Source organism: Ciona intestinalis, chromosome 1, assembly GCF_000224145.3.
Source record: "Ciona intestinalis chromosome 1, KH, whole genome shotgun sequence".
NCBI lineage: Eukaryota > Metazoa > Chordata > Ascidiacea > Phlebobranchia > Cionidae > Ciona > Ciona intestinalis.
Window position 1 is genome coordinate 7,986,018 of NC_020166.2, and position 13,637 is coordinate 7,999,654.

At 36.5% G+C, this 13,637-nt stretch overlaps 2 protein-coding genes across 4 annotated transcripts in view; one reads left to right on the forward strand and one right to left on the reverse strand.

Moving 5' to 3' along the window:
- LOC100182882 overlaps positions 1 to 13,637 on the forward strand; it is a 31,214-nt gene that overhangs the window by 6,006 nt on the left and 11,571 nt on the right. The window contains exons 5-17 of one of the 2 annotated variants that reach the window (XM_018815050.2): positions 135 to 264; positions 739 to 792; positions 1,239 to 1,418; positions 1,698 to 1,788; positions 2,689 to 2,895; positions 3,431 to 3,551; positions 3,768 to 3,930; positions 4,233 to 4,376; positions 4,866 to 4,958; positions 5,376 to 5,519; positions 5,837 to 5,891; positions 6,270 to 6,377; positions 7,109 to 7,285. In XM_018815050.2, the coding sequence (XP_018670595.1) occupies positions 135 to 264; positions 739 to 792; positions 1,239 to 1,418; positions 1,698 to 1,788; positions 2,689 to 2,895; positions 3,431 to 3,551; positions 3,768 to 3,930; positions 4,233 to 4,376; positions 4,866 to 4,958; positions 5,376 to 5,519; positions 5,837 to 5,891; positions 6,270 to 6,377; positions 7,109 to 7,285 (1,667 nt within the window). The remainder of the gene's footprint in view (positions 1 to 134; positions 265 to 738; positions 793 to 1,238; positions 1,419 to 1,697; positions 1,789 to 2,688; positions 2,896 to 3,430; positions 3,552 to 3,767; positions 3,931 to 4,232; positions 4,377 to 4,865; positions 4,959 to 5,375; positions 5,520 to 5,836; positions 5,892 to 6,269; positions 6,378 to 7,108; positions 7,286 to 13,637) is intronic. The other variant, XM_018815054.2, reaches the window with a different exon arrangement.
- On the reverse strand, positions 9,094 to 12,880 carry LOC100175057 (homeobox protein 9). Of its 2 annotated transcripts, none has more exons than XM_002131160.4 (4): positions 12,557 to 12,879; positions 11,393 to 11,663; positions 10,474 to 10,565; positions 9,094 to 9,977 (listed from the first exon to the last, which is right to left on the reverse strand). In XM_002131160.4, the coding sequence occupies exons 1-4, from the start codon at positions 12,804 to 12,806 to the stop codon at positions 9,481 to 9,483; spliced, it is 1,110 nt and encodes a 369-aa protein (XP_002131196.1). In that variant the 5' UTR covers positions 12,807 to 12,879; the 3' UTR covers positions 9,094 to 9,480. The 2 variants fall into 2 exon arrangements, with proteins under 2 accessions (XP_002131196.1, XP_018670624.1); XM_018815079.2 differs by having other exon boundaries at positions 9,096 to 9,980; positions 12,557 to 12,880.

Below are 13,637 nucleotides of genomic sequence, written 5' to 3' on the forward strand. Positions count from 1 at the left end.
TACAAAAAAAACATAAGTAAAACACGATTTTTATTACAAACCTTTTAAATGAAAATAAGTAATATATATATGTTTGTATTGAAACTGACCAGAAAATTCATGTTTTCTGCGCTTATGGTTTTGTGTTTTTACAGTTGGGTGAAACAGACCTTTGAACAAGCAGACAAGAACGGAGACGGTCAACTGAACTTGGATGAAATCATGCAGTTGATGAGAAAACTTAACATCAACTTGCCTCGCCGTAAAGTCAAAAAACTTTTTAAAGTAAGCTTCTTAATATTTAGTATAGTAAGGTGGGGGAGGATAGGGAAACTTTTTTCTCATTTTTTTTCGTTTCATTTGGTAGTGTAAAGAACTTACAAAGAGTTACGAAATCGTATTTTCCCATAGACTTTATAATTCTGTAAATATTCTTTGTTTATTACCAATCGGAAAACTTAAGAACAAAAAAATAAAATAAAAAACTAAAAAAAGGAAAAACCTGGCCTATCTTACCCCAACCTTTTATATATATATTTGTTAATAAGCTATACATCTTTACGTAACGAAAGACGTTTATTTATCTCAAATTAACAATGTGTTGTGAAAATGTAACAGTACATAATGCATGGGACCCAATTTTAAAACCCACTTCTTTACCTGTCTGTAATCTTGGTGTTTCATTAATTTGTTGTTTCTGTAATTGTAAACGTTTGTGCTTTAATGTTGTACGGTAGTGCATGTACGTTTTATGTTTAGATGACGAAAAGCGAAAGCCGGAGAAGTCTGTTTGCGATACAACTCAATCAACAGGTTTGAAAATAATTGTTGTTGCATCAGCATGGCATTTCAACTTTATACAGTGCATAGAAATCGTGTGGGTATACAGTAGGGCGGGAAAGATGGAACACTTTTCCCTTTCATTTCCACGTCATATTTGGTGGTAAACAAAAAACATTCAACGAATTATAAAACCGTATCCATGACTACCATAGACCGTTGTTAATTGTTTAAAACGCGATCAGGATATACGGTATTATGTGCTAAAGGTGTTCCATCTCCCCACCCTACTATGCAAGTTACTTATCCTCATGTGGCAGGCATTAACAGTCGTTATATCATAACACATGTGTTTTATTTTCTACACTTAATGCCCATTTATGAATTACCCCATGTGTGACTTTAAGGGTATTCTTTTTTTCCACAATCTTTTTATAAGCTTTCGTGTTTTTAAACATTATTATGTTCTTTTTTTCAAGGAAGCTGACTCGACACTTAACGATGACTGCGACGGGCATCTAGAGTTCGAAGAATTCTTACAGTTCTATCGCAAGGTGTCAGTGAGGAGCGAGCTCGTTTCAATCTTCGCAAAAATTTCGCGAAACAGTTATTTACCCCTGGATGACTTCCTTCAATTTCTACAAAGCGAGCAAAGCGCGGTAAGCCTACATTTCTATATATACCACACCAAAGATAGAATAATATATTAGGGTAGAGGAAGATGGGACAGCTTTTTATTCTATTTTCCTGTCCCATTTGGTAGTAAACAAAGAACATTCAAAGAATTACAAAACCATATCCCCACGACTTCCATTGACCGTTGTTAATTGTTTAAAACACGATCAGGATATTTGGATATTATTTACTATAGGTGTCCCATCGTCCCCACCCTACTATATTTTAACTTGTATTGACATTTTCGTCTAAATTACTTTCAGTGTGACGTCACAAAGGATTATTGTATTCAACTTATTGAGGAATTTGAACCTGAAGACTCCAACAAAGAAAATCATCGATTTAGTTTTCAAGGTAATTTCGTTCTTATCATCCAGCCATCTCTTCTACTTTATACTTTCCTAATTCACATATTACATAGTTTTACGATTCCTTATCTATATAATGCATTGGTATATGATTCCTTATCTATATACTGCATTGTTATTTGATTCCTAAGTCATATGCGCTATTGTAGCATGGTTCCTAATTCATATACTACGTTGTAGTACGATTCCTTATCTATATACTGCATGGTTATATGATTCCCAAGTCATATACCACATTGTAGCATGATTCCCAATTCATTTACGATATTGTAGTACGATTTCTAAGCCATACACTGCATTGTTATATGATTCCTAATCCATATGTGGTATTGTAGTACGGTTTCTAAGCCATATACTATACATTGTTATATGATGCCCAAGTCATATTTTTCATTGTTATATGTTTTATAACCCCTATGTCGTACTATGAATGAATGTCAGGTACTGGTAGGTTTGGTCTCTTTAAATTAAAAGATGTTTTATACAATAATACAAGTGGGAACGATATGCGAGTATGGACGAAGTAGTTAGCTTTAGTTTTTAAAATTTACATTTGTGTTTATTGAGTATGGTTTGGTGATTATAGACTGTCAACTTGGACAATCCATAAGAGACCAATGTGTTGCAGCTATTAAATATTTTACTTAAGGTCACACACGTCCACAATGGTAACGGCAATTGCTCTAACCCAGTGGTCACTCGTGGTTCGTCTAAATTATCAGCCAAACCTAGAAAATCAAATAATGTAAAAAAATCATTAAATAGTTACATATATACGTGTTAACTCGTAAGCTGGCACGAGGTGTGGGAAACCGAAAACTCGTGCTCTAACGGCTGTTATTGCCTAACTCACTGAACTAAAAAATAATCATTTTTTAACTTCCAGGTTTTACCAATTTCCTTCTGAGTGAGCACTGTGACGTAATAGACCGTGATGAATTGAAAGGGCGACCAGATCGAATGACGAAACCACTTTCTCATTATTTCATAAACTCCTCCCATAATACATACTTAGTGGGTGACCAGCTTACAAGCCAAAGTTCAACTGCCACGTACGCAAAAGCGCTGGCCGCTGGGTGCCGCTGTGTGGAACGTAAGAAAATTACCACGTGACGTGTTTTTATATTTTATTTTTGCCATTTAAAAATATCGAACGGTTTACGATTTTGCGTGTTATCCTTGCGCAAGGCCAGCATGCTAATGGAAAAAAAGGACGTTATTTATTTTGATTGACAAGTGTTCAATATGGGACAGTGTTATGAGTTAACTATAGTACTGTGGGGTAAGATGGATATAGAGTTAGTTCATATTATCTCGTATTTTCTAATCGTTTTTTAACAATTACTAACGCTTTTTAGGTACCAAAAAACGGTTATATAATTATGTAAATATTTTGTCTTATACCCCCGCTAGATATATATATATGTTTCATCTTACCCCAACCTACTATCACCCTCAAAGTAACACACATGGTAAATCGTAAGCTGGCACGGGGTGCATGAAACAGAACACCCTTGTTATAGGAAATGTTTTTTCTAGCCACGCGAGGATAAAGCAAGTTACATTCATTCATGCGTTCATATTTTATCTTACTCTGACCTATTCTCAATTTTTTGCTTTTCTTACAGTTGACTGTTGGGACGGGCCTGGCGGTGAACCGATCATCCACCACGGTTATACTTTTACTTCCAAAATTTTATTCTATGACGTCATAAAGGTCATTGATCAACACGCATTTCTAACTAACCCGTAAGTGGACATACATGTGCATCGATTTTTTACACCGCTTTTAAACTTCGTTTATTTTATTACTATATATCTGCTGACCCCATTTTGAACCGTATATTTAAATTCCATTAGATTTTCTATTAGACAAATCCATTAGCTTGCCTCAAGACTTTTCCCCTGTTCTTTCTATGTAAATTTATACAGAAATCTATTTCTCGAACATTTTTGCCGTCAAAGGTACCCTGTTACTCTCTCCATTGAAAACCACTGTGGCCTGGCTCAACAGCGACGCATGGCGGATATAATGAAGCAGATATTCGGTTCGAAACTCGAGGTGTGTGACACTGAAAAGGGACGACTCCCATCACCCCATGACCTTAGAAAGAAAATCTTAATTAAGGTAATTATATGATAAACAATAATCATAATCGAACTGTATAAGACGAATGCCGGCTAATCTAACCTCTAACCCAGACGGTATCGTTTCAAGGCTCGTCGCTGCTACGTTGTGGGCGTATGTGTCCTTGGAAATAAATGGAAAATACACTTAAATTGCTCCAACCCAGCTGTAACTAATGGGTTGTCAGCCACACAGGAAAATCAATTTCATTATTTATACATAATATATGACACGAAAACTGTCCCATCCTACCCTAACCTATCCATATACCTAAAACTTTATTTCATCATTTCTCTCTTTAGTGCAAGAAGTTGGGAAATGATCTTGATCCTCTAAAGATGGAGGGCGAAGTAAGTCCGGAGGCAAGCGAGGAAGACGACGAGTTTGAAGAGCTTCCTCTTCCAGATAGATCCCAACAATCTACTTCCCCATCCTCCACAAGTCCTGTACGTAATTAAACCTATTAACTAAACTCCCATTTTTTATAGCCGTAAAACAAACCTATACAACACTGTGGGGTTAAGATGGGACACTTAGGTTATAATATTCAAACATCTTGATCGTGTATTAAACAATTAACAACGGTATATGGGAGTCTTGAAGCTACGGTTTTATAATTCTTTGAATGTTCTTTGTTTACTACCAGATTGGGACGGGAAAATAGAATGAAAATTGTACGAGTTATCATAATTGTAACTTTGTGGGTGATTCTATTTTGTCTTTGTTTTATAAAGGATAACAATCTGGACAATCCATAAGGAACCATACTATAGCATGTAACAATTGCCTTAGTTGTTTTGCCCAAAGATGCATACAGCCAAAACGGTAGCGACGTCGAGCCTTGAAAATCGTATCCTTGTGCTTAAATGCAGGCGCTCTAACCACTAAGCCACGGCTTCGAATATATAACAGCACATCATATTTCTACATAACAGAGTCCAGCAAACGAACACAGCCGAGTCAGTTGGTTAACTCATCTTCGCAGAAGTGGACGAAAGAAACTTCTTAAATCTTTCGGTGGTGAAGAAGTAAGAATTTTATCTCGTTTTATTAGTTTTCGAACAGTAACACCGTCTTATGATGTGCAGTTTATCCAAGAATGCGTGTTTAAAATTATTCTTTTTTTTCTTACCGGGTATATACAATATATATAGTACTGTGGGGTAAGAAAGGACACCCTTACCATATATTATCCGAATATGCTGATGTTTTAAACAATTAACGACGGTATATACGGAAGTCGTTGGGATACAATTTTATAACTTTTTTCAAGTTTCTTTGTTTACTATTAAAGGATACGAGAAACTAGCATAAAAAGATGCCCCATCTTCCCCACCCTATTATACTCAATGTTTACTACCAAATGGAGTGATAATAGAGAATAAAATCATATAGACCATTTTTTCCTAACCCCTAGGGATTCTAATATCATAAAATCTACTCAGAATCGAAGCCGGTCCCTAGACAACCCTGATTCAAACAACCGAAACATGCAATCAACTAAAACCAGAGCAGTGTCAGAGTGTGACGTCAGTGACCCTACGTCACAGCCTATGACGTTCAGACGCCGTCTCAGCAAGCGGTTCACGGTAAATAAATGTTGCATATGTTTTTAAGATGTTTTTTTTTGGGGGGGGGGGAGTTAAGATTTTATATCTGATAATTTATAGAAAAGGTTGTCGGATTTCAGAGTCATGATGTAAGCTCATTTTTGGAATAATGTAAAATAAAGTTTTACTACGTATATAACTGTATCCTCTCACTACTCATCGTTGGTAATTGGTTAAAACAAATAGGGGAAGATGGGCTTTCATTGTGCTAACGGTATCCATCTTACCCCACAGTACTATACAGTTCTCAAATAATTCTAAATCGCCCAATTTAAGTAAAAATGTTATAATTTCAGAGGTCGCGGTTTAGAGATCGAACTGGACGTCATTCCTCCGCATCTTCAAGTGAAGGTAAAATATTAAAGCTATTCTTGTCCGGCACCTAAGCACCCACAAAGTAATACGCACATGGTAACTCGTAAGCTGGCACAAGTGTGTTTGAAACATAACACACGTGTTATAACGACTTTCGTTTTCAGGCTATGTTAGGATAAGGCAAGTTTTCTTAATTCGTCCTTGCATTCATGTTTCGAGCTATACTGTGGGAAATAGGGGATACCATTAGCACCGAAAATTCATATTTTCTTGTTTTAAAAATTAATACCGCCATTTTCGAGCAAAATACATTAATTTTGAAAACATTATTTGTTTACTACCAAACAGAACAAAAAAGAGATTTAAAACATGTCCCATTCTACCCCACCCTGCCATACATTATTTTTGCATTAGATAATCAGGGCCAGAGAAACAGAAGACGAGTTCTCTCGCGCCACCTCTCGGATTTGGTGATTTATACTCGATCCATAGAATTCCCAGGTTTCGACGCCACCACTGAAGGTATATACAATTTTATACATTCGTTCTCACCTTCCTTGTCACAGACGAGACAGATAAAGAAACGTCAATTTTTTAGGTTTATGCAAATGACTAGCAAACATGCCATGCCCCTGATTACTAGTAGAATGGAACGTAACGTTTATACATTCATGTTTTACTTATATTTTGCCACAATATCAACTGAATTATATAATGCTGTTTCCCACATATTTTTTTATAGCTTGTTTTAATGAACGTCGTTTGGTGTTGATTCTCTTCATTGTTCTAATAATTTAAGCTTTATTGTTGTTTTTGACAAGTTATAGATTATGTTATGTATGCTTTAGAACCGTGGAGGTAAGATGGAACACCTGTAGCACATAATATCTAAATATCCTAATCTTGTTTTAAACAATTAACAATGGTCTGTGGGAGTTGTGAGGATACGTTTTATAATCCTTTAAATGTTATTTTAGGACAAGAAAATAGAAGAGAAATGTGTCTCATTTTCCCCAACCTATATATTAAACTATATTAGGGTGGGAGAAATGGGACACCTTTTCATTCTATTTTCCCGTCGCATTTGGTAGTAAACAAAGAAAATTTAAAGAATTATAAAACTGTTTTTCCAGGACTCCTATGGACCGTTGTAAAATGTTTAAAACCTGTTCAGGACATTTGGATATCACGTGTTAAAGGTGTCCCATCTTCCCCCATCCTACTATATATATTAAAGCTAGCTGTATTACCAGGAGCATTTGAAGTGTGGTCCTTCAGTGAGAAAAAGGCTCAAGCACTGGTTGAATCCAGAGCTTCCGACATGGTCCGACTCAACAAGACAAGACTGAGTCGTATTTATCCATCTTCGCTTCGTTTTAGTTCAAGTAATTTTAATCCGACTTATTACTGGAGCGCCGGATGTCAACTGGGTAAGTCCAATGCATGTTTAAAGCCATATACATCCTATAGGTCACTTTTGTGATGGGGGTCGTTTTCTATTTCTTTGGAAAAATGTTTGGTAGGGTAAATATAATGTATTTTACATCTTCCCACTAAAGAAAAACGCAAACAAAACTTAACAAATTATTTTAAACCAATTGCGAGAGTCACCATTTTTTTCCCGCTTTTGGACACCCAATGGGGCAGTTGAAAAACTCGGTGTTTCTATGACTTTGGTTTGGTTTTACCCTATGAGAATAGATTGCATAAACCAAACTACGCGCACAAAAGAGCAAAAAAATGAGGTTTTCAACAATGCATTTTTGATTTACGTCCCCCACTTTTAGTGCCTGTATTTTAAATTCAGCAAATAATTTTAGCAGGATTTTAAAAATAATCAACGCAAGTTTACAAATGTAGATTGCTGGTTGCTGCACGCTATGTAATCACGTTATAAAGCGTAATCATCAGTTCTAAAGTAACGACATTCGCATTTCACGATTAGCAAGGGACTGTTTGTCGATTGATTTAACAGATTCCAACGTTGTCACGCACACGTAAAAATATTCGATAATTTTTTACTATACTGAAAATACCGACACCCAACAGTGGTTAGCGTGCCTGCCTGTAGCCCAGTGTATACTGGGTTCGAGGCTTGACGCTGCTACGATTGCCGGCGTATGTGTCCTTGGGCAAGACACCCTTTGATATAATGTCTCGCTATGGCGGACGAAACGGTCCTTCAAGATCACAAAACAAATAATTGCGAAAGAATTCTATCACACTCAATGTATTTAAGTAGAATAACGAACTTACAGAACGTTTGCGTTAAGTTTTCACTTCACTTAATTATTTCGTTTCAGTTTGGAAGTGTGTGAACGAATGCATATCATGCATCGGGCTAATGTGTCACGGTATCAATGAGAAATACGAGCTGCAAAACCAATTAAATATTAATTTTATCAAATAATTGGCTCGGCAAATACGTATCGTGACCTTAATATGGATATATATAATGGCTTATTTAATAGCTTTGTTATAAAAAGCAATTCAAAGAAACGTTGTTGACTGTAATCTGCAGTCAATAAGATAAAATACTTGATCATTGTGACGTGCATTACGCCCCGCACGTTTCTTGCAAAGCTATGCTTAAGAAATGTCTTAAATATGCGGCTATCCGATGTCCTACCGCTGGCGGTTCATGACAAATGAGTTTTGTGTTATTTTGGTCACATCTCCGTATGTGTTATATCACGAGCGGAGTTTCTGCCTTGCAATGATCAGCGTTGAATAATGAAACCTTAAATGCAACCTTTATTTGACTTATAGTTACACTGTCTCTTTACCCTTGCTTGAATGAATGAAAGTAACCTTCTTGTTCTTACGTGGATGGGAAACGACAGTCGTTATAACACCGGTTTTCTTTCTTACACCTCGAGCAAGCTTACGAGTTGTAACTTTGTGGGTAATTAATTTTGGTAATTTATGCTTGTCATTCAGTTTTTAACGGACCGCTGGGTTGGCGTAATTGTCGTTAAACATATTCCCTAAGGACACAGCACACAGCATGTCCATAATGGCAGCAGCACCGAGCTTCGAACCGATAACTCTTGGCCAGAGGCTATGGTTAACTACATTTGACACGAAGAATTTATGACGTCAAGATGGCGTGATATTTTTGGTAATGATGTATAGAAGCTCCTATACTTGACCATTACGTGATTAACCGTGATAACAACTCTTTATACTTTGCTTAAGCCTGCTCTCTTATTGCGTACTTGTGCTAAAAATGATGCTCTGACGAAAATCGTGGTTTATTTCAGTCTAAAACAATTTTTCATAGAAAGGTTATACATCGATGTACTCAAGTTAAACGTGGTTCGACCTGGCATGGCCATTCGCTATATTTTTGTTCCAAAATCAAGCAAATATGATTGCACTCATTAAGTAAAGCAAAAAATCGATCGCGGAAACACGTTTCATGCCAATTTCGACTGAAAAGTGTAAAACCTAATATAGTATGAATATTGTCCAAAACGTGTTTTTCACGCGCTCTATTTGACTGCAACGCGGAAGTTGCCGCATCGGGCACATCTTATTCACCACATGCTGTTGCGTAAATGGAAGTGTGTTATGTAGGACACTACGTCAATAGCTCGCAGTACGACTTTTGTTGTAAAATATGTTAGATATATTCGTTGGCGACCGGCTGTCCTAACGTCATAGCGTTATTATTAACAATACGCGATAAGTTCGGAGTGCTAGCAGTTGTATGAAGGTCCTTAGTTCCTCTTGCGTTTTTCGTTAGTATCGTCTCGAAAACGTATTTTTCCAGAAGATCAACTTGATCTCCTCGACTATTTGGTTGTATTTTTGGACCAGCAGTGGTGGCGGATCTGTTTCTAATCCCTTCTGATGGCGGTTCTACTCTACCCGCTGCTGATTTCATGGTCTGCGCGCGACTCAATCCAGATTTCGAAGATTCGTTCTCACTTGTGCTGGTTACTACCGGTACAGTGAACCCACATCCAACGTCGTGGTTTTGAATGTCATGTTTTTCCAATTGAGTTTCGAGTTGGCGGTTTTGCTGCGTGGTGTTTCCTACTGCATTTTTATAAGGAAGGTTGCCAGAATGTAATCGAACAGTCGGTAGTTCTGCTGCTCTATTCTCGTTGCTGGATTCTGCTGAAACAATTAAAAAATATAGGTTTTTACATCTTATATCACCTAAGTGGTCCTTAATTAACCTTAATACCAGGACATTCAGTTTTGCTGTAAAATGTTTCAGCCGCCTTAAAACCACTGTATTTTATAAAAAAACGTGTTTTATATAAACAGTTTTTATAGGAACACCAATACATTACTTAAGAAGTTTAAAATTGAACAACCGTTAAAGAATTTTGGCTCAATATATGTCACAACCTTTAAGCCATATATTACAATATATGGTTGGGTGGGGTAAGATGGGACACCATTTTATACTATTTTTCTCGACTCATTTGATAGTAAACAAAGAATATTTTAATAACAATTACAAAGCCGTATCATTACCACTCCCATATAAAGAACGTTGTTAATTGTTTAAAACACGACCGAAATACTTGGATGTTATATATGCTAAAGCTAGGTGTCCATCTTCCTCCACCCTACTATATACCACATATTCAGCATATTTTACCTGACGTTGTAGCGTATGTACTGGAAGTTGTTTTGTCTGAATCTCTCAAAAGAAGCCTCTCATGACCAAGCTTGTTTTTCGTATTAGAAGTTCTGAAATGTTACAGACGTTTCGTAAGTTTAAAGACACGCAAAATGACGTCAACTAAGCTGAAAATTCGTTATATGTAATTTCTGGACGTAATTGTAACTGGCCGAGGCCAAGAATGCAAAATCGTTGATGCTTTTAATATCACGAAGCAGCAATCAGGCACAACATACAATATATAATAAAACGTTGTAGTGTACGTTTCATACCACGACCTGTGTTGTTGGTTTGGTCAATCACTTCACGATGTAACAAACACAGAGTAACGGCAACTGTTACTTTACGTATCATCGTGAGCTTATTCATTAAAATGATTCCAGAAACTCAGTTTGAGATATAAGTCCTACAACTTTTACTCGATATAATATAGGGTGGGGTAAGATTAACAACAGTGTATGGGAGTCATGAAGATACGGTTTTACAATTCTTTGAATGTTATTTGTTTACTTAAAAATAGAATAAAAAGGCTGCCATCTTTCCCCATCCAACTGTATACCGTTAGAATACCTCGTAAACAACGTTTTAATATCCGGAGAATTAATAATTCCTCACCAAATCAACGGAAAGCTATGCGTTTTATGTTTTGAAACAATCTTTACGCTTTGAGTCATCTGTTAAATATTCAGTCGGCTTGGGGAAGATGGTATATTTTTTATATTTTTCGTATCATTTACGTAGTAAAAAAGCTAACATCCAAAGAATTATAGAAAAGTATCTCACGACTTTAAAAGAGCGCCGTTAATCCTGAAAACACAGTTAGAATATATAGGATATTATGTAGTAAAGTATCCCATCTTACCCCACAAAATTATATGTATCTAAGCTACCTTACCTTCGTCCTTGTAAGAAAATGGCTGCTACAATCATCCAGCAAGCGACCAAACAGCATGCCAGCGTGGCAAAGCCGACGTATAAAATCATGTTTAGTTTATTGTTATTTGCAACGATGTTGCCATCAGCAGTAGCACTCCCAGTTTGGCATTGAACAGCATTATTATTGTTGTTGTCGTTGTTGTTGTTGTTGTTATTGTTGTTGTCTGTTCGGTTCGTTTGGCTGCAGCAGTAGACTTTGAACGTGATCACTAACGGGTAGTCTGATTGGCCTGTAAAAAATACAAATGAACAATGTGTAGTATAGTGTGGGGGAAGTTTGGACACCTTTTCAATTATTTTCTCGTCGCATTTGGTAGAAAACAAAGAACTATTAAACAATTATCCAACCGTATCCTCACGGCTCCCATAGACCGTTGTGTTTAACTGTTTAAAACACGATCAGGATATTTGGATATTATGTGCTGGTGTCCCATCTTACCCCATAGTACTATATAATATACGGTTGTTTTGTTCCTTTCGTATGTTTCTACTAAACTAAACTGAAAATATTTCGTCGAATTTTAATTGACATTCTATGAACGTGTCTTTTTCATGAACCAAATATGTCATTTCCTTGTTCGGCTTAAGATACTACAACTCGACGATCAAGTCTTACGTCTTGCATATACGTAATATGACGGCATAAAACAGTAAACAAACTATATATACTATACTACTATAGTAAACGCCGTTGTTTGTTTTATTCAATTTAGCGTTACATTAAAAATACGAATTTCGGAAAATATCCCTGTTGAATATTTGAATATCGACTAATAATGAAGCGCAGGCTAAACTTTTTCATAGGATTATTGTGCCAAATCCGGTCTAAATCCCAGCTCCTTGACCAGGGCCTCATAAAACAAAACGACTGAGCATTTTTGGTTCATATATCTGGTCGGTTCCAGTTTTTCGTTTATCCTTAATTGCAAAATATGTTTTCATTCTCTTTTCTTGTCCCTCAATTTTATAGTAAACAAAGAATATTTACATAATTATCTATAACCGTATAGCCCTGCGACTCTAAAATAACGTTTTTTTATTGTTAAAAACACGCTTAGGAAATATGGTATTTGGGCTCGAACAGTATTTTATCTTACGATACAGTAGCTATAGTAAATTTTACCTGACACCACTTTTGGAGTGACCGATTGCTGTTTTGCGCCAATAGTCAGCTGGTTACACGATGACAGTACCCCACTAGTTGCATGGTACACCCATTCTACGTATTTATTTTGCGACGTGGTTTTACATAGCGACTGACAGCTTTTCACCATCAGTGCACAATCCAATAAATTAGAAGCAGTTGTCGGTTGCTGCGCTGATGTCGTTTGGAATGAGAGTAATAAACTAACCAAGATTGCGGACAGAAGCATTTTTAAATTCCTATGTAATTTTCTAAGCTTTTCCAATCACAGTTATATTGATCTGAAATGAAAACATCTACTTTCAGAATTGCTATAAGGTTTAAAAAACTGATCCTTATTTCTTGAATACGAAATTCCAAGTCTTACCGCAGAAGAGTTTTAAACGTGCTGACTAAATTGTCCCTTTTTTCTTTTCTCATTAAATTCTATACACTAGTATATAGCAGCCATCAATCGCCGCTCGATGTGTGCTGCCGAGGCCTCAAATGTACACTGTGTCTTGTCACGTATTTCCGGGCCAGTTCAATCATGTCCCTCAGCTGAGATACGTCATTCTCGTCATGCATGCATCCGGCACTGCAGCGGACAAAACAGGTAAACTTTCACGATTGTCTGACGTCAGCATAATGTCTTTAAAAATAAGCTGGACGTTTGAACCGCAAGAGAGGATTTATCAATGTCAAACACAGTTCATGTGCGTGTAGGGTCCGTTGGGTCTTATTATGAACAAAAACTGTCTTTAAATTGATCATTATGCTTCTGAAGTTGTATTTTACTCTTTCTGGCTTTCGTCAATGCAAAAATACAGTTTTCCTTTTTTACTAAACTATCTTTACAATTAATCACTATGCTTATGAAGTTGTATTTACCTGTCCAAACACTGGTTGTCTTCTACACATAAATACAACTTTACTTATTTACGAATAGTAGTTTGACTAATTGTCACATTGCAAAGACAAGGTACTTGATCATACGTTACGAAATAATGACACGTATTACTTTGCAACTAGACCAGTTTACACCTTAGACCTATAACAAATTCTGAATCTGGTCGCTTAC

Bases quoted from the DNA above. Each gene is read 5' to 3' on its own strand.
- LOC100175057 (XM_018815079.2), bottom strand. From the start codon at position 12,806: ATGCTTCTGTCCGCAATCTTGGTTAGTTTATTACTCTCATTCCAAACG. The intron at 11,664-12,556 runs GTAAAATTTACT...TATTTTTTACAG, and splicing joins CACTCCAAAAGTGGTGTCAG to GCCAATCAGACTACCCGTTA. The intron at 10,566-11,392 runs GTAAGGTAGCTT...GTAACATTTCAG, and splicing joins ATTTTCTTACAAGGACGAAG to AACTTCTAATACGAAAAACA.